At 42.1% G+C, this 25,949-nt stretch overlaps 2 protein-coding genes across 7 annotated transcripts; both read right to left on the bottom strand.

The window, feature by feature from the left end:
* Positions 1-4,399: 4,399 nt before the first annotated feature.
* LOC108936651 (cyclin-dependent kinase-like 2) lies at positions 4,400-11,634 on the bottom strand. 3 transcript variants are annotated; one of them, XM_018756161.2, is made up of 12 exons: positions 11,416-11,634; positions 11,034-11,211; positions 9,841-10,035; positions 8,976-9,154; positions 8,623-8,735; positions 8,163-8,302; positions 6,968-7,056; positions 6,670-6,799; positions 6,395-6,549; positions 6,173-6,266; positions 5,640-5,790; positions 4,400-4,850 (listed from the first exon to the last, which is right to left on the bottom strand). In XM_018756161.2, the coding sequence occupies exons 2-12, from the start codon at positions 11,199-11,201 to the stop codon at positions 4,756-4,758; spliced, it is 1,509 nt and encodes a 502-aa protein (XP_018611677.1). In that variant the 5' UTR covers positions 11,202-11,211; positions 11,416-11,634; the 3' UTR covers positions 4,400-4,755. The 3 variants fall into 3 exon arrangements, with proteins under 3 accessions (XP_018611677.1, XP_018611675.2, XP_018611676.2); XM_018756159.2 differs by lacking the exon at positions 4,400-4,850 and having other exon boundaries at positions 5,716-6,266; XM_018756160.2 differs by lacking the exon at positions 4,400-4,850 and having other exon boundaries at positions 5,716-6,266; positions 11,034-11,634.
* A 2,406-nt stretch (positions 11,635-14,040) lies between these two features.
* LOC108936724 (ras GTPase-activating protein-binding protein 2-like) lies at positions 14,041-24,993 on the bottom strand. Of its 4 annotated transcripts, XM_018756261.2 has the most exons (13): positions 24,770-24,993; positions 22,134-22,252; positions 21,900-21,981; positions 21,021-21,194; positions 20,776-20,863; positions 20,068-20,173; positions 18,966-19,146; positions 18,512-18,613; positions 16,958-17,063; positions 16,461-16,520; positions 16,257-16,385; positions 16,025-16,143; positions 14,041-15,255 (listed from the first exon to the last, which is right to left on the bottom strand). In XM_018756261.2, exons 2-13 carry the CDS (start codon positions 22,226-22,228, stop codon positions 14,968-14,970), a joined length of 1,530 nt encoding a protein of 509 aa, XP_018611777.1. In that variant the 5' UTR covers positions 22,229-22,252; positions 24,770-24,993; the 3' UTR covers positions 14,041-14,967. The 4 variants fall into 4 exon arrangements, with proteins under 4 accessions (XP_018611777.1, XP_018611779.1, XP_018611778.1 ...); XM_018756263.2 differs by lacking the exon at positions 18,512-18,613; XM_018756262.2 differs by lacking the exon at positions 16,461-16,520.
* Positions 24,994-25,949: the final 956 nt, after the last annotated feature.

Here is a 25,949-nt window from a genome sequence, read left to right on the forward strand (position 1 = left end):
TTAAAAATTACCCAGATGCATGAATGGGTAAATCAGTCTTAAGTATCTTAAAATTGCAAGTTTTTTTGGGGAAAAGTGTCATCTATAAAAATAACAATGTAAGCTAGGTGTGTTTTTAAACCCTCCACTAAAGGAGTGAATAGGTACATTTACATTTACATGTATTCATTTAGCAGACGCTTTAGTCCAAAGCCACGTACATCTCAGCAAAATTACAATTTATGCATTACATTAAGAGAAAGAGACATAGCTGCAGACATGTGACTCAAGTAATCCTAGTTTGTTGCCTACCACTTGCTGCACCGAGGTTCATCGTTCAAGTAGGTGCATAAAACACAGGGTAGACAAATCCTGATACCCTCCTACCAATTCTTTTTTTTTTTATTATAATATTATAAGATACACAAGCAAGCAAAAACAATGCCGGAGTAGTGGCTGATAAAAGGCTTTATCTGGTGATGCTCATGAAGTTACGGTGCATGAACATTTACACCGTACATGAGCTGGAGAGATTTTGGGCGAAATGGGTCAGGAAAAGGTGAGTTTTCAGACCCTTCTTGAATGTAGACAGAGTTTCCGCAGTTCTGAGTGAGAGGGGAAGGTCGTTCCACCACAACGGAGCCAGAACCGAGAACCTCCTCGCTTTACCTTTTGCGCACTGGACCACCAAGCGAGCAGAAGTAGATGAATGAAGGGGTCTGGTTGGGGTGTAGCGGGTGATTAAGTCTTGTAAATAGCTGGGAGCAGTTCTATTGATGCATTTGTAGACAGAAACTAGGGCTTTGAATTTGATTCTGGCAGCTATAGGAAGCCAGTGCAGAGAAATGAGTAGAGGAGATGCATGGGAATGCTTTCGCAAATCAAACACAATTCGTACAGCAGCATTCTGTAGAAGCTGCAGAGGTGTTTGATGGCAGTAGCAGGAAGGCCACACAGGAGAGAGTTGCAGTACTCCAGACGGGAAGTCACCATGGCCTGGAATATACACACTGTCTGAACCGCTCGCCCAATTCGGGGTCACGGGGAGCCAGAGCCTAACCCGGCAACACAGGGCGTAAGGCTGGAGGGGACACACCCAGGACGGGACACCAGTCCGTCACAAGGCACCCCAAGCAGGGCTCAAACCCCAGACCCACCGGAGAGCAGGACCCGGTCCAACTCGCTGCACCACCGCACCCCCCCTTGGCCTGGAATATATGTATTAAATAATCTTTTGTGTTTTAATATGACATTTATTTTGATAAATAAGTGCAGTAGAATGAGAATTTTGCTGCTTGGTCTGGAAAGGTTTCTGTTTCTGAAGGACTCAGCAGAGCAGGACGACACTCCCTATAACAATATACTACTACCCTGTGTCATTTATCAGTCCATCCTGCTGTGGTTGGTATGTGGTCATGGGTCCAGAGATGCACCGGCAGGACCGCAGCACTGTTTTCCATTCACTCAGCTAATTGACCAACATATTTATGTAGTGGGTATCAAATTTATTCAAATAAAACTGAATTATTTCATGTAGACACATCCAGCTGAGTTAAAGTCCATATCTGGGTATGTCTTGCATATTGAAACGGATTGTTGACGTTCGCGTTGCATTTTCACAGGGCCACACAAGCAGGAGGAAAACTTGGACCTGTGGTTCAGTAGTTTTGAGCCTGAGATTGATGGGTACCCCGTGGAACCACCCTGCAAAGTCTTTCCAGTCACTGAAAATTCTATGACAACGACGGCAACAACCAGGCCCATCGGTACCTTTAGCTCCAGCTTCACCACTGAGCCCCACACAACTAAAAGGGAGCCGCCATCAAGACCGTGGATTCGCATGTTCTCGGGCGGGTGGCAGGCCATTAGACGCAGAATACCCCACGGAACCTTCATTCTGCTTCCACATTTGTTGGCCAACAGGAGAGCTGGCAGCTGGCCGGGTTCAAGGAGAGCCTGGGGTCACCTCAGGCCACCATGGCTGGAAAGCAATGTCAGGCAGCCTCTCCATCCAGGAAATTTCAATTTCCTAGCGGAGCGTGGTCTCCTTAACAGAGCTATTGTTCCTTTTAATCTACTGCGGTCACAGGTTCACAGCAAAGCACGTACCCCTGGTGATATTGGGCTGGCTGGTCATCTGAGCCTTTTCATGAGAAAGGGAGGGGAAAAGAGAGTGCAGTCATCATCGTCTGAAGAATAAGGAGGACGAGAGGGTAGAAATCAACATCACCAGCCATAAATACCAGTGATGTGAAAAACAAAACCACTGACCTCACTGTCAAAGCATGGGGAACATTGTGAAGCAAAGATGGCAAATTATGTCTTAGTACCTATAATTTTTACAGTACTCCCTTGATATGCCGGTGTATATACAGCTTCCCATTAATGTAATCATTCATTAGATACCGTTTAATATACAACATACAGAAGCTACGGGGGGTGCGGTGGCGGAGCAGGTTTGGCCTGTGCCTGCTCTCTGGTGGGTCTGGAGTTCGAGTCCTGCTTGCGGTGCCTTGTGACAGACTGGCGTCCCGTCCTGGGTGTGTCCCCTCCCCCTTCAGCCTTGCACCCTGTGTTGCGGGTTAGGTTCCGGTTCACCGCGACCCCGCTTGGGATAAGCGGTTTCGGTCAGTGTGCATACAGAAGCTTTGTTTGAATGTGTACTTATCATTTTTGCTAATAATTTCTGACTTCTGTCTTGTCTCTCCCATGTATTATCCCTCATCATGAATTTAAAATCAGCCACTTTGTGCAATATGAGCTATTTTGTAATATGGAAGATAACAATAGTCAAGTAGCAGGGTGAGTACAATTTGGCTCCTGCTGGCAAAAATTACAAATCACAAAATACCAACTTATCTGTAACATAAGTAAGTGCATGATAAATGTGTGTTTATGTTTAACAATTTTTCAGTAACAATTTGTTGAATAATGGTTAAACTTTTATGCAGCTACTTGTGTGATGTATATTGGTTCATATGGTGGAATGCGACAAATTGACTGTACTCTAGGATCACGTGTCTGCATCCATGTCTCCCCTTCTGTTGATGTGATGCGCTCATTGTATTTTTTTCTGAGATGTGGATCGCTTGTCAACTGTTAAATGAGCAAATGCAAATGGAAATGTTATTAATGTTATTAATGTCTACTTGACCAGGGAATGGTGGCATCCCATCTGGACTACTGCAACTCTCTCTTGTGTGGCCTTCCTGCTACTGCCATCAAACCTCTACAGTTGATACAGAATGCTGCTACATGAGTTGTGTTTGATTTGCCAAAGTGTTCCCATGTATCTCCTCTACTTGTTTCTCTGCACTGGCTTCCTATAGCTGCCTGGATCAAATTCAAGACCTGGTTATTGCCTACAAAAGCATCAGTAGAACTACTAGCTATTTACAAGACTTGATCAACTGCTACACCCCAGCCAGATTGCTTCGCTCGTCTGCTTCTGCTGGCTTGGTGGTCCCATGCACGAAAGGTAAAGAGCGGAGGTTCTCAGTTCTGGCTCCATTGTGGTGGAATGACCTTCTTCTCTCACCCAGAACTGCTGAAACTCTGTCTACATTCAAGAAGGGTCTGAAAACTCACCTTTTCCAGATTCGCTTTGCCCATGATCTCTCAAGCTCATGTAGTGTAGATGTTCATGCACTGTGACTTTATGATCATGCCCAGATAAGCCTTTACACAGCCGCTACTCTTGTATTTCATGTAATTGTTTCTGTACCTTTCAAAAAAAAAAAAATAGTAGGAAGGTAATCAGGATTAGTCTATCCTCTGTTGTGCGATGAACATCGGTACATAAAGTGGAAAGAAACAAACTAAGTTTACTTAAGAATCACGTCTCCAACTATGTCTCTTTTTCCTAATGTAATGCACAAATTGTATTTTCTCTGAGATGTATGTCGCTTTGGAGAAAAGCACCTGCTAAATAAATACATGTAAATTTAAAGAAATGTAAAATGCAACTTATCCGTCCTTCAGAAATTGTAATGTTTGAGGTATAGGCAAGATAAACTTTACAAAATGAAATTAAACAATTAATACCTGCATTGAAATGACAAAACAATCCTCTGGAATATAAATTTTCTGCATTTTAAATTATTGTTACTATAAATCATGAATGCATGAACACAGTAAATTCTACCTTTAGAGAACAAAAACTTGAGAAAATGTTTTGGTGAACTTTTCAAATATAAGGCTTTATTAAATATACTTGCAGTGTTGAGCTATAAAGTATTTATTATATTTACATTTAAATACAAAAGTCTTAATATGCAACCATATCTAAGAGATAAAATGTTTGATTAGTCAACAGCAGGCATAAAAACCACTATAAAACATTTAATTTAGAGGTTATGCAAAAAATTTTACATTAACAAAACAATGATTTTCAATGTTTCATTTGTCTTTATTTCGCTCTTTAATATATTTGATTCTTATTGAATGGCTTGAATATATTTTTTGTTTTTCTAATTATTTTCTTTTGAAAAACACAGCTCTTTTCATGTCAAACTAATATTCGGTACTGTAACAGCAAGAGGGACATTCATATTTAAAGGGAACACATTTCAAGACTAGTCTTGGTACCTACAGGTGTTAGAAACTACAGTATCCTGTAAATAATTTGATTGAAGTAGCCATGTTGGAATTGAACAAAAAACATTAGTGCTGGCATTTCCATCTAATGGCAGAAATATTTACAAAACATTTTTGAATATATAAAATAAAACATCTCCTTGTATAATGTGCAATGTTACATTCTTTTGGTTGCAATTTTCATGTCGTTCCGCTAGAATGGACATCAGCTGCTGAGATTGAAGGTATACGACAATTCTGCTTCAGGTCCTTCTTAGGTACTTTTGATTGTTTACCTGAAGGAAAAGATAGAAAGCATTTAGAGTTGTTTCAAAAAACGTCAGAGCACGTTTTTGAGTTTCCCATTAACTTTGGCCGTCAAAAAATAAATTCAGCTGCTGCTTAAAAAACATCACAAAGGCTAGGCAATGGGTGGCGTACTGATCAGAGTCCTTAAGGTCTCAGACTTGAATCCCACCCCCTGCTGTACAACCCTTGGATCAAGATACTTACCCTGAATCGACACAGTACAAATTACTCTGCTGTATAAATGAGTAAATCACTGTACATAGAAACTTTTGCGAAAAGTGTCAGATAAACATTTATTAATGTAGCAGATGCTTTTGTCCAAAGCGACTTACAACAGATACTATGTAGTGTTACCAGCCCACACACCTTACTCACCATGGTGACTTACAGTGCTAGATACACTACTTACACTGGGTCACTCTTCCATACATCAGTTGAACACACACTCTCTGTCACTCACACACTATGGGTGAACCTGAACAGCATGTCTTCGGATTGTGGGAGGAAACCGGAGCACCCGGAGAAAACCCACACAGGCACCACAGGCACACAGACTGAGGAGGGATCGAACCCACACTCTCTCGCACCACCCAGGCGCCGTGAGGCAGCAGCGCTACTCGCTGTGCCGCCGTGCCACCCAAACAAATAAACAAATAACTAATTTAGTATGAATGTGTTAAGATCTAGCTGCACAAGCAGCACTCGTGAAACCACAAGAATCCATACAAAACATGGTCCCGTAGAGTTTCCAGGCATCATGTGTCAATGATACACACCTTCTGGCCCTCGAAGTTCAGGGAGAAGGATGCTCCTCAGCTCTGGGAGGTGAATCTCAGCCCTTTGGTTCTCCGCTGTCTTCCTGGTTGAGTTGGCAGCGCGGTCCAGCTGAAACGACCGCTCCTGGATCACGCCCTTCTCAGACGTAACCTGAACGATCACGGAATTTGTTTCGAACTTTATGTGCCTGAACAGAATTACTGAGCACGTGGGCCGGTGTCGTAGTGGTGAAGAATACCATCTTATGATGCGAACGATATTGTTGAGCCCTTAAGCAAACGACATAATGTGAAAGAAATGTCAGCTGAGCAGCAAAACGACGACAACATTCTAAGCCACGGGAAACACGCGCAGTTGCCCAGCGACAGGATTTTTTTGAAGTATTTATAGAAAATCTCCCTTTAATAGACAAACCCTGTGACTCAGATTTATAATTTTCAAGAATACTCGCCGCTGTCCTTCCTCCCGTCGTCTTATTATACTGAAAATGTACTGTGACGCCGCTTGTGTGACATTTTACTGAAGAGTGTACCTGCCCAGAGAGGTTCCCGCCGTAACCGCTATACAGAGCCTGCTGCGACATTCTGCTCAGGGTGTTCACGTGCTTCTTCGTTTTGTCATTTGACCTTCAAGAGAAGAGAAGTGTGAACGTTGCTTGCAGAGTTCTTCCGTGCGGGTGTATGATTCGTAAACGGCAAACGGCTGTGGTCGCGTGCTGATGTTGGAGCGCATCCGGGCATCGGGGGGGTCTCACCATATGTTGACGGGGGCGGCCGGCAGCCCCGGCGAACGCCCGCCGCTCATGCTCCAATTGAGGCCGTTGGTAATGATCACCAGGGGACTGTTGGCAATGGGCGGTATCAGTGGCGCCGCATTCGGGTCCTTTTCTGCTGCAGGTCTGCTGGACACCTTGGACAGGAAACAGACATTCTTTAGGAAATGAAAATATCCAAGTCCAACCAGCCACTATCAGATAATAATAATATTGTAATTATAATGTTAAAGGCTAAAAACGTAATTGTATGTCACCTTATACGTTACGTCTTTGTCATCCGTAGCACAGTCTTCTTTCTCCCTCTTTGTCATTTTCGGCATTTTAGGCAAGAAGGGGCTCTCCCTGTCATCTTTCTGCGTCTTGGAATTTAGCTCCTGTGCGAACCTTTCATTAAGAAAACGGGTCACTACAGCTTCCTGAATGATGCAGCCTTCACCGCAACTCAAACGAATACCCGTTGAATCCAAGTGTCCGCGATGAGGGACCACTTGAACTCCAAGGGCCGACACACTTTTCTCGCGTAGCCGCGACAGAACAAAGATCTCCCCTCACCTGGCGGCGAAGCTGTCCTTACTGAAGAAGTCGTGGTGCAGAAGGTCGGAGCACGGAGGCCTTAGGTCGGGGTCAATCTGCAGGCACCTCTGCGGAGGCGAGAAACTGCACCGTGAGGCGGATGGGCGACCGGGCCCACGTCACAATTAGCACCGTCCAGCAGAGCTCGGGGGGAACCGCAGCTCTCCGTCGTCACACTTAATTTGTCCCCCCCGTCGCTCTTTTCTGCTGGCGTGCAGGACGTTCACATCGGTTGGGTCGCGCGTGCCGCTCGGAAGGGGCTGACAAGGTGAAGCAGCTTAGCAAGAGCTTGTCAAACTATGAAATGACTACAGCATCAGTGCTGTGGTTGGATAATTTATGGAATTTGCTGATCTCCCTCCGACTACCCCCCCCGGAAAAAAAATCACACGTTTTCTATGCAGACGAAACTTTTCCGCTTCTAAAGCTCCATGAATTGAAACAGCTATTTAAGCGTCATTTTAATGAACAATTCAGTTCTGACTCAAGGAATTCCTTATTCTTGTCATTTAGAAATAGTATTTTCAGTGCTCTATTGCCAAACAGTATTTTCAGTGCTCTATTGCCAAACTAGCGTAGCTGACAATGCGTGTTTCGCTTGCGGGTCAAGGGTTCAAATCCTGTTTGGACGTTGTTCACTTCAATGTCCATCACAGGGTGGTTGTAACAGTGTTTACAGATTGCGAGTAAACCACACAGTTACAGTATCCTTGGGAAGGGTGCCGCAAACTCCCATACGGTCTAGTGGTCAGAATTCCTGGTTTTCAGCCAGGCAGCCCAGGTTCATCTCGAGGAATGGTTTCCAAACCACAACTTTGCTCCTTCTCCATGTGTGCCACACTTCAATAGAGAGCGTAAGCAGTAGCGACTGAGTCTTGTTGTTCTTCATTCTAATTCTCAGCTATAGCAGAATTTCTTTTCACAAAGCAGTAGGTAGAATAGTAGTGTAGAGTACTGATTTTCTCCATTATATCCTAGCCTGAAGGTTGCTGGTTCAGATCCCCTCCTGCTGCTGTGTATCTGAGTGATGTATTCACCCAGAATTGGTCCATCAAAAACATCCTGTTGTATGAACTGGTAAAGACCTATCATCTGTAATGCCAACTACAACACAAGAAATAATAATAATGGAGAAAGGGATAAAGTGAAGGAAATGGCAGCAGGAGCACCAGACCTTAGTTAAGTCTGAAACCACAGGTGAGAACTTGGGGAATCGCTGTTCCAAGGTTACCCTCTCAGTCACCTCTGGCAAACTGACGCCAGCAAACACCGGGTTCTTGTAAAATAACTCTTGGTGCTTGGGTGTTAAATGACCTAAAATTAAAAATGAAAAACAGCAAGGACTAAATAAACAACCAGAATATACCGTGCAATGAGATTTTCAGACTTAATCACAGTTCTCATCGATGCAATTCCTACATTTAGTTGATGCTTTTCTCCAAAGCAATTTACAATTATTTACCCATGTCTACAGGTTGGTAATACGGCTGAAGCAACTGACCGAAAGAACTGTAAGTTCTTTACTCAAGAGAACTACAGCAGTAGGTGAGATTCAAACCAGCAACTCTCAGCTCTAACTAACCGCTATGTTTCTAGGATTCTTACAAGTAAGTGGTAAAACGGTAAATACCTACCAAAGCAGCGGATGATGTGATGGAGCTGGTCAATGTCAGAGTCTCCAGGGAAGAGAGGCTCACCGGTGAGCATCTCCACAAACAGACAGCCAACAGCCCACACATCTACAGCCCTGAAACACCGGCCGCGGCACTTGGTGGGTCATCACTCTGCTCTACCGCTTATAATGAGCGTTTCCTTTTTCTTTTTACATGAAAAAATAAGTGCTCACACATCTTATAATTTATAGCACATCAGATACCGTCAACTTTTTAATTGCATTATGCCAAATAACTGCAATGATCTCAAGTCCATTTTAAAATATATTGACTAAATTGAAGTTTCACCAAAAAAACGATTAAAATTCACTTACTTGCCATACTTGCTGTCCCCTACCAGTAGCTCTGGAGCCCTGTACCACCGCGTTGCCACATAGTCTGTGTAAATCTCGCCGGGGGCAGCGGTGCTCCTCGCAAAGCCAAAGTCACATAGTTTGATGACCCCGGACTGGGATACAAGAACATTCTCGGGTTTTATATCTCGATGGATTACCTGCAAACCGACACCATCAAATTTGAGCAAATAATGCATAGACTTAGTGGCACTGAGCGACTTGTCATACATTCAATTTTTCCCATGTAAGCCTATTCAAAGTACTCTCCCGATATATACGTTCTCCCATCAGAAATGTTATGGATTAATACTGATGTATATACATGAGTGTGTTGCATTAAAAATTTTTTTGATTGTTCAGTAAACCTCACACAGTACCCATGTCTCTCCACAAACTGTAGATTTTTTTATGCAGAATAAGGAAACTTGTGTGATGAACACCGGTGCACATAGTGGAAAAAGATTAACTTGAGAATCACACGTCTGCAACTATGCCTCTTTCTCGTAATGTAACGCACAGATTGCATTTCTCTGAGATGTGCGTCGCTTTGGAGAAGAGCATCTGCCAAATGAATACATGTAAATGTAACGTTTAACCTAGTATTACTCTTAAGAGCTCCTAATGGTTTAGGCTGTAACAAAGTTTAAATGAAAATAATTAAAGAATACGAAAAGTTCCCGCTGTCCTGTAATGTTTGCTGAAGAGTTTCACCCTTTAAATCAGAGCGTTCTGGTTTTATGTTCAAGTTTATCATATGTGTCATCTGGTTCACGCTGAGGTTCCAGGTCCCATGATCCCCTTCCCCACACGCGTTTCCACTTGGCCAATATCTCTGCAAACTCACATTGTGCTGATGGCAAAAAGCGACGGCTCTGAGGATCTGGAAGAGGTATCTGCGCACTTTGTTGTACTCAAGGCCACCTGGATGCTGCTCCAAATCATCTAAAACGGTTCGCTCCACAAACTCAAACACAAGGTACCACCTTCGCTTCTTTCTGCAGACTTCAAGCAGGTTGATCAAATTCTCATGCCTGAGTTGCTGAGAAACAAATAAATAACCAAAGAAAAAATAACAAATAAAAAAAATTTTAAGTAATTCTTTACTTTACTTCACTCATTTCATGTAAATTGACAAACTCCCTTAATGCCGACTTATCCATTAAACTCTAGACATTTTTCACATGCTAACATTTTGACAATGTTGGCTTTTCCACCTATCGAAATACAGCGTTGGTTTATAGACGCTGAAATCTGTCACCATTTTATCATGACTAGACTGATATGAAATTAGAAGTACATTAATATGGAATTAATTTCTAACATGGTGCAATCATTAACGGGAAGGCTTAACAGTTGGCCACTTTTATTTCGTTGTGTCAAGTTATTCGTTTACTTCTCGGGCCTTGAAAGTAAATTTATACGTAGAGACGCTAAGCATATTGTACAGCAGCAGAATATTTATACGATACACTGAGGGGCGTAAACTCCTGTGGAGACAGCAGTGAACATAGTGTGTGAGACGGTTGCCTTGTAATCTGTAGGTTGCCGGTTCAAATCCTGCTCCCTCTACAGTGGTTACCTGGTTAAAGTGTTCATCCTGAATCAAAACGGTAAGACTGTCCCCCTCTGTAAACAATTCAAATTGACAGTTTAAAATGCAGAGGGGGGTGCGGTGGCACAGTGGGTTTGTCCTCTGGCAGGCCTGGAGCGTGAGCCCTGCATGGGGTGCCCTACAACAGAACGGCGTCCTACCCTGGGTGTGTCCCCTCCCCATCCAGCCTCGCACCCTGTGTTGCCGGGTTAGGCTCCGGTTCACCGCGACCCTGCTCGGGCCAAGCGGTTTCAGACAATGTGTGTGTGCAGTGTGTGTCTGAGTTTAAAATCCAGCAATGCACCATTTAAACGGAGGCTATTACGCCATTACTGAATCAGCTCAGCAGTGGCTACCTTCAGGTTGCAAAAGAAACAATATAAAAAGCAGCGATATAACATCATGAAACACTGCCTCTTCCCTTAAGCAGAGCAAGACCCGCCAACCTTGAGCATCTTTATTTCTCTCAAGGCAATTTTCTTCACCACTTTGTCATCTTCGCAGCCCAGGAACTTCTTGACAGCCACGATGGTGCCGTTCTCCTTGTTGCGGCACTTGATCACCACGCCGTAGCTGCCCTCACCCAGGAGCCCCAGAGTGTCGTACTTCTCCATCGCGCTACGGCTGCAGAAGCACAGGTGCGGCCAGCCACTCAGCACACATTTTTTTGGGAATATTCATGACGTGCACTCCAGAGAGTTTTATTCTGGAGCGCTCACTGGATCATCATCATGCGCTCCACTTCACGAGACAACAATAGAATAAAAGGCTGAGTTGTCGCACGGCTACAAAAGTGGCTAGCGCGAGGAGGGCAGCGCGCGCGCTTACCTGCGTCCTCGAACATCCGAACACTAACATTCCATGATTTACGCCGGACACGAGCGCTCTCTCTCTCTCCCGTGTTCGTACCTGGAACCAAGCGTAAAAAGTTGCAGTGCTTCCAATTCAAAGCTTAAGTGCCTCTTTCGGAAAATACTGTGAAATATCGTGCTGTGACATACACCGATTCAGCTGACGTGTGTTTTTTTTTTTTTCTGGCAATGTGCAGGAAGCACTTGGTACCGACGCCGTTGCCATTAGCAACAGCAGTTGTACACAAATTACGTCACAACCGCACAGGTCTCACATCGCGATATCTCAGATTGTGACATTCGAAATATAGAGAGCACAGTTCTTCCGAGTATTTATTCTGGGTTAAGCGCTGGGCGGAGACATACGCTATCGTGTTGACTTGGTTGCGATACACTAAACGGGTAACCACAGACAAATGACCCAAGCGTACTGCAGTATAAACAAGACTCCCCACAGCTCACACTGCCAAGTCAGTTAAAAATGACAAAAAGTACCATAAAATGCTGTGTTAATGGGCACTACCAGGCAGGCTGTTTGATGCTGTGCTCAGTGCTAAGTATTCTATTTGAGGATATGCAATACACAAAGAGCAAGTTACTGTCTTATTTACTGTTCTTTGAAGAAAACTGAAAACCCTCACTTTGGAGATAAAAGTACTAGAGAAACAAAAAAATCCATAAAACCAAGAAACTCCTTTCTAAAACAGGACAGTAACACCAGATGACCAATATTTCAGTAGTTTATTGTAAGTCCAACACATTCATAATGGACAACTAAAATGAAGAAAAAAAAATGCACTTGTAACACATCCTACTTGGGGAAAAAAAGAAAATGAAAAGACAACTAAGATGGCAAACCATGGTTTACCACAAGAGCCAAAGCCAAAAGGGTAATCATACTCCAATGATTTGTAAAAGGTAATTCTTGTTTTTCATATTTGTACTATTAATCATTTTTAACAGTGAATTACATTTTCAGTCATTGCTTTAGGCCTCCTTATTGAAAAATGTGAAGTGTCCCACTGTAGAAATAGAAAATTAAGCATTAAAGCAAATGTAGTATTAACATTAATTTACTATTAACAGGATTAACAGTAAATTATAACATTAATAGCAAAAGTACCTTTGATGTCTTAAACTCTGATATTATGCAGAGGATATAGCTCAGCAATTTTTTATTTTTTTTTTGCCTCAAGTCACAAAGATCCAATAACTCCCCTGGAGTTTGTTCTGTTGTATGTACTGCTCCTGATATTTCTACCCTGACAAACCACAGGTATAAACACCACAGCACACTTGGTGACATGTGGCATTAATATATGACTCGATGAAGGAAACTTCATTTTGCACCAAGCAGGAACCCACTGCTCAGCCAAACCAGGAGGCTGTCGCGCACCGGAACCTCTGCATCGAGTCACGGCACTGCATTCAGAGGCTAAAGTACCGCAACGCCAAAGCCATTGAATTCTCCAGCTAGCTTTGTCCGAGAAGTACTTCCAAGTATATGTACCACTGAGATGCTACAGTAATATTTGGAAACGGAAAAAAAATATAACCGAACCGGAAACTGTCCCAAAACAGTAGTGCAAAACAAATTAGGATGACCCCAAAGGTATTTGTTCAGTTCATTAAAAGGTTGTTAAAGCCAGTTGGCAAACATCAATGTCCATTTTACTTTTGAACAGAGTCCTGTTGAAGCCTTCCTGTGTGTGTGGGGGGGGGGGGGGGGGGGGGGGGAGGAAAAAAAAAAAAAAAAAAAAAAAGCAGCTTTAAAAGTTGAAACCGCCAACAGTGCCTTTGTTGGAAAACTCATCCCTTCAGAAAAAACTAATGCAAATTTATAACTGTGCTAAATACTAGTTGAATTCTTAGACCCGTAAGAACTGAAGGATGAGCATTACTGGAAGGGTCAAAACAAAAGGACACAAGTTTATAAAAACTGCGCAAAGCTCCACCAGCATGTTTGCAGCGGTGTACAGTCATTGGGTCCAAAGTGCTTTGTGGACAATAACCATTACAGGGAAACTAAACAGGGAATTGAGTGTTCTGAGCACCATTTACGAATAATTGTTATACTCAGAAATGCTTTTTCCTCATCACAACCAACTAATGTTTTACATAAACAGTCCCTTATTTCTTATACTTAAACCACCCCGTTGACCAGTACTGAGGCAAAGCTCTTCAAATCCATACTTCATCAACACTGGCCCAGGGCCTGAGTCAGTCAGTCACAAGTGAACCTTTAAATTCTTGTGTAAAAGGTTCAATTCACTTTGTTTGCTGGTTGAGATAGTTTCAGCCATAAATGCAAAGAAACAGTTTTTGCAGTTCTAAACCATTGAGGCACCAGTACTTCAGATAAAATTCTTTGTCAGCTTATCTCACCACAGAAGGAAAAAAGAAAAAAACACCTTACATTACAGCCATCTCCCTGGGATTTTAACTGTACCAGGAACCTCTTGTTATTAGGACACTGCAAACTATTGAAATATGACAGGTATGCAGCTACTTGTTTCCCCACAACAAAGACTCACCCAAAAGACTGGAAAAATGTAATTAAAAGGCACCATCATGCTTGAACTGAAACAAAAATACAATAATCTATGATTTTGCTGTACATTTATTGTTATTCCACACTTTTTTTATATGGGGTTAAGAAGCCATTCCCCATATTGCGGCTGGGCAATATTTGTCATAAAATATATTTAAAAAAAAAAAAAAAAAAAAAAAAAAAAAAGCTAAACAAGGAAGCAACCTTTCATAGTGTTGAGCTTTTCTTGTCCTTTTTTCCATGAGAAGTCCAGGATTGCTCTTTATATCACAAAAAAAATGTCTTCAGCAAGAACCAAAAAATGGATACAGGTAAAGACGTGATGGTACACTGATCACGCTTAGCTGGAAACCAAGACCTGCGAGTGATCTGTTTCAATAAAGGGTAGAAGATTGTAGGTGTGACCTCCTGCTGCATCCAGAGGATGTCAATATAAAATGAAAAGTACCCATTAGTGCATACTGACAAGCGCATAAATGCTATTGGTTTTAAGTTTTACAGTGTTCGAGGAAAAAAAAGGCAAGGGTTTCCAATTTGCACCATACTTCCAACAGTAACAGGCAGGTCACTTCCATACAAAATGTGCAGCAGAAGAATCCATTAAGTACCCCCCTCCCCCCTTCAAACTTGAGGCATGGGTTTTTAAATCTCATCTCAAAATGATGGGCTGTACCACTGCTATAAGTCTCATGAGTCCCTTTTTCACATAGCAGACTTTTGTTCCCGTTTCATTATAGTCAAATTACAACTTAACGTTTGCAAACCCTTGAGAAAAACTGGACAAAGAGGCTCAGCTCAAAGTTGGCAAACAAATGAGTTGTCTCTCCCCCCCATTAAGTCTCTCACATCAAATAAATGGTTGACAGGCTGGCTGTGTGACATTCCAAAGCCAAAAAAAAAGATATTCATATATGCAGACTTTGTTAAGGTGAAGATGAACGTGGTACTACTTCCAAACTGCAGAGAGCATCGCACTTCTCAGCGGCGTTGTGAGTTGAAGCGGCTCTCACTGCCCTGGCTGGTTCCTCTTCCTGAACCAAGGCCTGGCTTGGGGGCCATTGCACCCCTGGAGGGTGGGCCCCTTCCATCTCGATCCCTCATCATTCCACTTCCCATGATGCCCCGAGGACCCCCTGGGCCCCGCTCATTACGGCGCACATCTCGCCGGTCATCACCACCGCCGCCGCCTCGGGTTTCCCTTTCACGCGCTGCCCTTGTCTTCTTCTCCTCCACGTTTAGGCGAACCTCACCACGGAACATGATGGGCTACAAAAGCATGGTGTTCATGGAAAAGAATGAGATTATTTACTGGACTTTAAAAGGTTATTTCTAGAGGACAACTCATGAGTCGCTGATTTTTATACACTGGTTCCTCGTGTTACAAACGGTCAAGATATAAAGATGCAAACAAGCATTTCCCAGTTTGTTTTAAATTGTATTTTACCAATCTTTTCTCTAAAATTTACATCTGTGGAGAAATGAAAGCAACCTGCGTTTCTGTGCTCAACCATTACTTAGCAGAACAAAAACAAAACAGGAGTATGTAATCATCTCAATTCAACTAACTTTGCTAACCAATCTGCATGTTTCATTCATGAGTTTTAATTTTAAAGGTAGCTGAAAGTTATTGGAGCATCATCTGAGTTTTTTTTTAAACCAAACTTAACCAAATAACTGTAAAACATTCAATACAGAGCTATGAATAAACTGAGGGAGGTCTATTACTGAGCTTTGACAGTGACACAGTAGTAAAAGTGATACTGGATTTATTTACAAATCTATTTACAAAGAGACTTCTGATCTTATGTTCATGAAGCAAGGAACCAGTTTATAATAAAAACAAGGAAAATAATCTAATTCTTGCATAGATAGTTGCAGTTCTGCTTAGTCCAAAGCTAAATGTTTAAAACAAAAAGTAGCCAAAACAAAAAGTTTGAAACAGAGTGTCTTAAATCTATTTCACCTTGAACTAGCAGAACATCTTATATGGGCTGGAGAGAAATGAGAACTGTCAACAATCATACTCTCACCATACCTTTGCACCCAAAATTCTCTGCACAGGATCAGAGTCATCAAAGACCACAAAACCAAAGTTGGGCAACTTCCCGCCGACTCCCTTGGTGTTGATGCGTAGCTCAACTACATTTCCAAAAGCTGAGGAAGAGATGAGCAACCTTAAGTAGCCGAACACGCACACCGATACATTGATTTTTCTTTTTTTTTTTTTTTAAAAAGACTTTCCAAAAAGGTTTAAAATCCAAACTTACACATGAAGAAGTCCTTGAGTTCATTCTCATCTATGTCATGAGGCAGGTTGCCGACAAACAGCTGGTGACTGTCTGGATATCTAACAGCCCTTCTTGTATCCATTTCATTTGGTTCAGACTCTCCCCTTCCTGAAGAAAATAAAAGAAAATGAGGTAAGCCTCCCTCACTACAGTAAATTTTGCCTCTTTCAAAACACTACTTACCTTTGCTAATAAAACTGAAGTTGGGTTTTCCAGCTTGTGATTCTGAGGATGCCACCCCGTCTAATACATTAAAAATACAGGCGTTCAAGACAGGAATGAGACATGACATTATAAAAATTTTAAAGCAAACCATTAACATAGGGAATTCTCTCACTTAAACATGTCAAGTTAAAAAGCATGACAACTCCAAAGACATTAAAAAATTAAGTAAATGTACTGAAAAATGGTTAAAATGGACTTAAACGGTAGCATTAATCCTTTTCCTCTTTCAAGTTCCATCAACTCAGTTATGCAACAATAAGAACACAAAGTTTACAATAAGAACATGGAAATGGCAGAGCAGCAACTATTAATACAATTGTGGCCAGAGGACCTGTCATGCAAAAAATAAATGAATCAATTAGTTTCATTTCATGATTTCAGCTGTTATCACAATGTACTTATATGGATGGCTGAGGGAGCAGGCTGATACAAACTGGGGAAAATTGGATTCCTACCAGGCCTGGGTCCTCTGGGAGCAAAGCCCTGTCTCTCACGGGGAGGACGTTGATCTCTGACTCGTGGGGGCGGGGCCTGCACCTCCTGCTTGGTCTCTACTCTGGGCTGAATCAAAAGGAAACATCATGATACAAGCTATCTTCGGCTATCAAGTAGAAGCCAAAAGAAGGAATATTTAAATTTTGTCACTGGTGTATATTTTAGCCGCTGAAACCACAAAACTATTTAATATCATAAGTGATAGATGGTCCCCACCCAACAATGCTGAAATAGACAAAAAGAGCTACCTACAATGAGGCTTTACCATAAGAAATAATGCAAAACATGACTAATGTGAACCGATATAATTTAAAATCATTTAAAGACCTATCAAATATCTCCTCTTTTTTGCTAGTTTTGTGCCTTAGATAATGTCCAGAAAAATATACTTAGGCCGAATAAACAGATGAAATGGAAAAACGTGGCATGGTATAAATCCAGTTTGTGGAAAAAATACAGTCTCACAAACCGTAGAGAAAGCAGACTGATACATGACTAAGCCAGACAGTATGGGATATGCACAACCTAAGAAATGCTTCAACTACATTTCCTATCTTACCTTTTCATGGAATCATTAAAACATTTGATAATTATGGATTTTTAAGGATTGAAAGTTATCTTAATTAGAAGTTACTCTGTTTTAGTACTTTAAAATGCTATATACAAATTACTGTAACAGCAAATCAAATGCAGAAGTAGCAGGAGATACCAGCAAAAGTCTGGTATAGGTCTTATTTCTATAGGGGGGAAAAAAATAGAGAACTACAAGACATGTTCCTATAAGCCTCACAATTTTTTGAAAGTTCTGTATAACTTGAAGGGTTCTTGTTTTATTTTATTTGCACTCTCACTTAGTGGGAATCACATCTTTGTTTACCGGTATTTTCTTCTGAAACTCTTTTTTCAACTGATTTAAAAACTTGCATCCCTGTGAGGGTCTAGCAACATATCTGTGGGCTTCAAGTTCAGATATGGTCGCAAATAAAAGGCAAAGTATCAAGCAAACAAAGTGGGATGCTGTATAGCATGGACTACCAGTACACTACAAAACAAGGATAAACATGTGAAGGGAGTTAAAAACCATGTCAGGGAAAGGAAGAGGTAAATGGTAAACTGTTATGGAAAGACACACCCTAGCTCAGAATTTCTACCAGCAACTAAGGCAGTCAGCAGGCAGCATGGTGATTAATGACAGGGATTTGAAGGATCAAGTTTCAGGAGGAGCCCTGCTATACCACCAGTGAACAAGGTACTGATATTGAATTGCTCCAGTAAAACAGGCAGAAAATTATTTGAAATGCACCACTTAAGAAAGCCAATAAATTTCCCACTAATTTTCAGTGCTGGTAGTGCAGCTCAAGCACTGAGGTTTTCTAATACTTATTTTGAGGCACTGCCTATGCATCGGCCTCCACTTAAACTAATGGACCAGAAACTGGGGCACTTGTCAGTGGTGGGGCTTTTCTTGGGACAGAGCTGAGAGTCATGTACTGCGAGTGGTCCAGACTCGTTACCTGTGAGCTTGGTGCCTTAACAACATGAGGAGGAATTCCAGAGGAAGGAACTGTGCCGCTAGGAGGCAGGTTTTTACTGGTCACTGAAGCCCAGGAGAAAGTCTGAAAGGAACGGAAAAATCCGTGCTACCACTCGAGAAAAAAAAAAATAGGCCCCATTTTACTAAAGTCCCTTTCACAAAAGGGTAAAGACGTCAAGAGTAAACAAAAGGACTACAACACCTTGGTAAATGACATGGCAAACTGTGTAACCACATGTGCTGCTCGATGGCATTATTATAATATTAAAATGGCTTGTTGTGTATGTTGGTTAAAGTATATAATATTGGGAGGCATTTGCAAGAGAATCCAAAAACACTGAAATAAAGATATTGGTGGTAGTGCTTGAAAAATAGCACCTCTGCTAACAGCTCACAGTTCCATATTTTTAAAGTAACAAGGCAGAGATAAAGACCTTGGGAGGTTCCTGCACAAGGTGTGGTGACTCCACAGGAGCAGGAGATGGGGCCTTCTCCTCCAGCTCTTCAAGAACCTTCCCTTCAACCTCGGGCTTCGGCTCCTCCGTTTTCTGTTCTGGTTCTGGCTCCGGCTCTGTCTCTGGAGCAGCTTCCTCCAGCGTCTCCTCCACACCATTGCTGCCATTCACAAGCAATTGGCAAAAACAAACAAACTTTGGGAAAAGAGTGATGCATTTCTGCTTTTCAGAGGCTTTCATTCAAAGCAACTTATGAAGATAATTTCAGCTAAAATGTACATGTCACCTGCCTTATAGCAACAACTTCTGTCAGCACTTTAACTCTTACAAGCAAGCTTTTAAGGGCACAGCTAGGATCAGAGTGTCAGACTCTCATTGGTCCTTGAAACAGAGAATTTAAAACAATGTGGGGTAGCAGGTGGCATAATGGTTAGAGCTTTTGCCTTGCAGTTGAGCCAGGTTTGAATCCCACCTCCTACTGTTGTGCCCTTGATCAAGGTGTTTATGCCAAACTTATACAGTAGAAATTATCCAACTGTATAAATAAGCAAATCATTGTCAGTTGCTTAGTGTGTAACACCTTACATTTTAAGTTGCTTTGGAAAAAAGTGAGCAGGACAACTTTGACTTATGCACAAACATGACCTGTTCTAATATGTATGGGTCCCAGCACAAGCTATTAAGTACAATAAAATGTAAAGAAGGCCATACACTAGCTCTACCAATTTCCCATTATTTGGTGCAAGGTGAAAAGCATTTAACAGCCGAACTGATTCAATAATATGTATGGTGTGAGTTGCCACAATCACTTAAGTCAGTAATTTACCCAAGGTTCTTAAAGAGCATCTCAATAAGCAGAAATGAATATGTATTATATCGCCATGGGTAACACGCTGCACTAAGTATTCAAAATGTTTCATTACACTGTATAAACTCAAAACAGGCAGAGCAGTTCTGTGACAAGTAACTGAGAAGATCACAGCAACCACAGATCTCCCAACTCCCAAAATCACCCTGATGTATTTGGTACAACCTGATTTTCTGCATTGCAACTCCAGTTTCAATTAAGGGGGCAACTCACGCTACAGAATGCTGCTCATAGTAGGTGGTGCTTCGGGAAGTTTCTTGGAGAGGTTCAGGAGATGGCTGTCGCTCCTCCTGCTCTTCCTCAACCTCCTCCTCGGATTCTGTAAGAATTACTGATCACTGAGCCACTTCATAAGTCAGTCACCTCATCAATTCCCTTAATTTTGGAGGGAGGAAATGAACCTGAAAACATCTATGTGTGAAATTAAACACTACAAAAAACAAACAGTGCTCAATATGCAATTACAGAAATGCATTTTAGGGTAACTGTCTTGTAGAAACAAATATGCTATTTTCCCTGTATAACTTGTATCTATTAGCACACAGTGAAGAGCTTTTACTTAAATTCACCAAAAATGCTTGTTACAAATTTAGGGGATCATAACACTGAATGAACCTATGCCAAAAATAGCAAATTTAAATAAATTTAAATAAGTAAGGACAGGGGTTCGAGTCCCACTTTGGGTGCCTTGTGACGGACTGGCGTCCCGTCCTGGGTGTGTCCCCTCCCCGTCCAGCCTTACGCCCTGAGTTGCCGGGTTAGGCTCCGGTTCCCCGCGACCCCGTATGGGACAAGCGGTTCAGAAAATGTAAGTAAGGACAAATATTCAAATACCATTCACCCTTTACTACTGCTCTCCACGCAACATGAACATTGCTGAGAGGCCTTCATCTGACAAGCACTTTGCTCAGAGAAGCTTACCTTCAAGTTCTGCCTCTGAATCACCAAAAACCTCATCTTCATACCGGAAAATGTCATTGTGCACGTAAAACTTGTTTGCCACAGAGCCCTGTGAAGACAGCAGAATGATTCATTACCACTGCAATTACTACACTTGCAATTATTACCTTGTTTCCCTAAAGCACCCCATAATGTAGATGGTAGAGTTACCTAGATATCAGTCAGTGAGTTTCCTGCTGGGTGTGAGGTGCCAGGCACCTGCTTACCTCCGGAGCAAGCACAAAGGTCTGCATAAACTTCCTCATGGGCTGTCCAGCATTGGAGAGCTCGCCCATCACCTGGACAACCACACCGTCGCTTAGGGTGGCGTGGGCATCCACATGACGGATTTTGGTGTGGCACTCACTGAACTGCAGGGACATCACCTTCTTATGAATCTCCTGTCAAGATGTAAAAGGAACAAATATACTGTACGTGACAACATTTTAGTCACTCATCTTTGTGCAGAATATAAGCAGGTGGCTCTCAGAAAAAGAAAATCAGAATTAGAGATGGGTATTTTAAATCTAGTCATGAGAAATTAATGCTTTTAATCTAAATTGGAACAAGTTACCACGTAACACACACAGAACACATTTGTTGCCATTATGTTGGACAAACTACACTCCAGATTTGTCATTTCACTATATACTGGTGTACAGCAGAATATGCTTGGTACAGTTTCAGGTGTCACCCTGGTGCCACACCACCCAGTGAAAACAGTTCATGCATATGAATATAAACACATAAATATAAATCTGACAATAATGCAAAAACAGCCACTAATCTCAAGAGGTAGCACTAAATAAGTGAGGTCTTTACAAGGGTCAACACTGTACCCCTAAATGCCAGGCTGTTAATGCCTATAGAACAATCCCAAGATCAATAGGTATAAAGTTTCAGCCAAAAAAAAAAGGATTGGCAGCATGCCATAAAGACCAAAGATTCCCCTTGCTAATGGGGAAGCAGTTAATTTACTTTGTATTTCAGATTCCTGCTAACAAGCCCAACTTTAAAGTGTCACTGAAAGCACCCCATGGTGCCTTTGTGGACAGGCGCAATTTGATCAGTGCAATACAAAGGTCTAAGTGAAATTCTATACCTACAGCTTGCCCGTAGACAGCCTCTGCTGGCTTCCCATTAGCATCCAGTCCTCCATGAACATAGGATGAGTGTCTGCCATAGAATCTGCAAAGCCCAGGCCAAGGCCATAAAACAGTTTATGGTTACACCATGAAGAGGATGTACCTACTAGCATTAAGGAAAAGAAAATTCATGTACCAAAACTCACAAGAGAATCCTTCTCTCATACCATGTGAAGGTGGACCAATGCCTCTTACCTGTGCAGGAAGTCAGGTGCTTTATTTAGGAGAGTGTAATACTGCCTCACAAACTCCCGCCCGACCAGCAGGGGACTTGGCTTCTCCATCACCATTTCTTTGGTACGCAATTCAAAATACTGGAAGAGATGGGAAGAAGTGACAAGAGAAAGAATGTCAAAAGACTAGCATTTACTGCAAATAAAAAGAGCAAATATGATTTTACATAACAGTGGAACAGTGGTTAGCACAGGTGCCTAACAACCCCTGGGCTGTTAGGCACCTGTGCTAACCACACATGGGTTTGAATCCAGCTCAGTCTGCTTGGAGTTGGCATGTTCTTCCTATATTGGTGCAGATTTCCTCCCATAGTCCCAAGGAAATGTGGCTCAGGTGAACTGGTAACTTTACATTGCCCGTAATGTGAGAATGATTGAGTGTCTGCTCTGTGATGAACTGGCATCCCATCTAATTTGTCCCCTGCATCAAGCCCTATGTTTCTGGGATAGGTTCTGTACCTCCACGACTCTGCATAAGGACAAACAATTGTTAGTAACAATGAATGAATAAAATTGTCAAGTGTTTGCACTGTACCCATGTAATTAAAGCAAATATAGTGCTTCAAAGTGAGTGATAACAGCCTGGATAAAGAGAAGCTTCTGTCTGTACGGGTCAATGCTCAAGTAATTGGTTTCTAGCTACTAATCAGTGAAGCATTTATTTATTAAGTGTAAATGCGTTTCCCCATGGAATCTGCAGTGGATACATAGGAAACATCACTCTAAAGTAGCAAAAACATTCACTTTTTTAAATATTTCAACAGTATAAAATAAACTGCACAAAATATCAGCCAGCATACATTAACTATGTACTCCATTATCCAATGTATTCAAATTCACAACCTTACATGCAGTTAAGAGAACGCAGATGTAAAATACCACTGCCTCAGAGATATTTCTTCTGAACTGTACATCACTAGAGCGAGAATTCATTGTAATGCACTGAAATGCTAAAATATCTACATCTGACAATCTAAAATATTAGACTGGCTCATTCCCCTGTACTTTTGCCATATCAGGTACATGTATTTCCTCTTTGGTGTTAACTCTCAATTTCCTGCTGTTTAACATACTTGAGCTCAGCTGCCACTCAGATGTGCAATGCTGAAAAAAAAAAAACCAAAAGATATGAACAGATAAATTATAGCAATGTTCAATTTTATCTGAGCTGCTAGTGCTCTCAGTAAACATGGCTTGACAGTCTCATGGCCCCCACTGTTGTTAAAGTGTCCCACTTTTGTAAGCTGTGTAGAAAACATCTAAATTAGTACGTTAACATCCATAAACCTTGTCTACCATTGAAATGTGATGGGTGTGTTTTAAAGCCTTCAGATAAAAAAAAAAAAAAAAAAATTCACCACTGCAAATGTCAGCTGTTTTGTACATAAATCCATCAATTACACATTTATCCTCTACTCAACATACATGCACATCCATTCTCCTCCAAGCACACACGCATCCATATCCACCCTCTATTCTCCACACAAATTCATCCGTCCTTCACACAGAATACACGCAGATGCATCCATCTTTCATATCTACACTGCACATAAATTCATACTTCCATCCATTTATCTTCCACTAACATGCAAACACATCCTCCCTCTAGCACACACCTATCTATCCCTCCTGCACGCAAATCCAAGCATTTATCTAGAAAATACACATTCATACACTCAGAATGTACAGATCTATCCTACAACGTCTATTCATCCATCCATCCATCATGCGCACAAATAAATCCATTCAACCCAGCACGTGACCATCAATCCATACATCCATCACATATCCATCTACACCCATTAATAATGGATACACATACATCGTGCACGTAAAGCCAGACTCATCCTCCACACACATTGCACGCATCTACACCCAGCACGTGCACATGATCCACCCCACTTCTGTGACTTCATCCATCCATCCATCCATCCTTCCCGTGTCTTTGTTCCCGGCTCGTGTTCGGCAGCAGGCCGCTCTGCTTCCGGCCAGAGCCGCCGGGCACCACAGAAAATCGCAGCACCCAGAACCTCCGATCGGGCTCAAATTAAAGCCCAACGCGCCCCACCTCTGCAAGCGCACGAACCGTCTGCTAGACACATCATCGCGGCTCGGTCCCACCATCATTTCCGGGACTTAGGCGCACAGTCCGACTGTGGCGTCGTTCTTATTTCTGCAGACACACAGCTGCTCCAAACTAGCCCGCTGGCCACACACTCTTTTGCAAAAAAAGCATACGCATTCCATTACACAAAAATATTTACCTCAACCTCCTCAGAGTCAGACGCCCTTGAATATATTTGACATCGTTACTGCTGTTCGCGCGACGGCGGCGGGAAGATTAGCCATCGACTTCCCCGCATCACTACACCACCACCGTACCGAGCAGCAGAACCGCCGGCCGAGAGACGAGAGGAGCACAGCGCGTGCAAAATTCAGGCAAAAAATAAGATACAAAATAAAAGAGCATAATCGTCAAGACAGTAGTGATGTGCGAGGGGACGCAGCGCGAATAAGGTGCAAACCGCGAGGAGTGCGAGGCTGAGGGAGGACAAAAGCTCGGCAGAACGTGTACACACAGACTACCTCAATACTCACCTAAATCAACACAGTATGAGTACGGAAAGATGGGCGGTCAGACACTTTAAGAAAAGCCTGGAAGTGCAAACGTGATGTGTAAGAAATGCCGGTTATGCTTCGACAGAGCGCCTCTGCTTTTTCTTTTACTTTATTACAATTTCTCCGCCACAAAGATGATCTCTGCTGAACCAGAGATTGTGATTTCAGTCGATACGCTATTTCATGGTGAAGCCCCTGCGATCCCGGGCAGAGAAACCCCGTCGTACAAAACCGACCAATCATGACTCGCAACTAGTCTACGTCAATTGCAACGTAAACACGACGTTTCTTTCGCGCCCTCAAAGAAGCCTAGGTTGATAACGTCGTCACGTAGTATAAGCCAATCATAGCTCTAGAATTTACCGAACGACCAATCAGACCACAGAATGGGTTGGTTCTCAAGAAAACATGACACTACTTTTCCCGCCCATCTTCCCGCGCTTTATCGCTGTCAAGTACAGTGAAGTTAGTACATCATTCTAAAAAACGTAGCCTTAATCTTTTTAAAATATCGTATTTAAGTATTTATAAAACTAACTGCACATAAATTCTTAATATGTCAGGCTTACCTTATTTTCTCAAAAGGACACCATAATTTTGTTTTTGGCAAATTTCACTTAAAATAATATTTTTAATATCTTATAATAGAAATATATTTACCTTCTGCAGACGCTTTTTTCCAAACCGATGTACAATTCATAGTACACAAAACTATTTCGCAAGAAAGGAAGAGTTTTAGATGCAGACATGAATATCAAAGCAGAGTGATACCAAATTGTACAGTTAGGGTTTAACTGACCGCATTGCTGTAAGTGGGCTGTACGGTGGCACAGCGAGAGGATGTGGGTTCAATCCCCGCGTTTGCATGCTCTCCATATCTCTGCGTGGGTTTCATGCAGGTGCTCTGGTTTCCTCCCACAGTCCAGAGACATGCTGTTCAGGTTCCCCCATAGTGTGTGAGTGACAGAGAGCGTGTGTTCCACTAATGGATGGGTAGATGAGTGACCCAATGTAAGTAGTGTATCTAGCAGTGTAAGTCACCGCGGTGAATAAGGTGTGTGGGATCATAACACTACACAGAGTTCATTGGAAGCTGCTTTGGAGAAAAGCTCCTGCTAAATAAACAAATGTAAATGCTAAATGTAAGTGACTTCGGGTT

This window comes from Scleropages formosus, chromosome 3 (assembly GCF_900964775.1).
Source record: "Scleropages formosus chromosome 3, fSclFor1.1, whole genome shotgun sequence".
Classification (NCBI taxonomy): Eukaryota; Metazoa; Chordata; class Actinopteri; order Osteoglossiformes; family Osteoglossidae; genus Scleropages; species Scleropages formosus.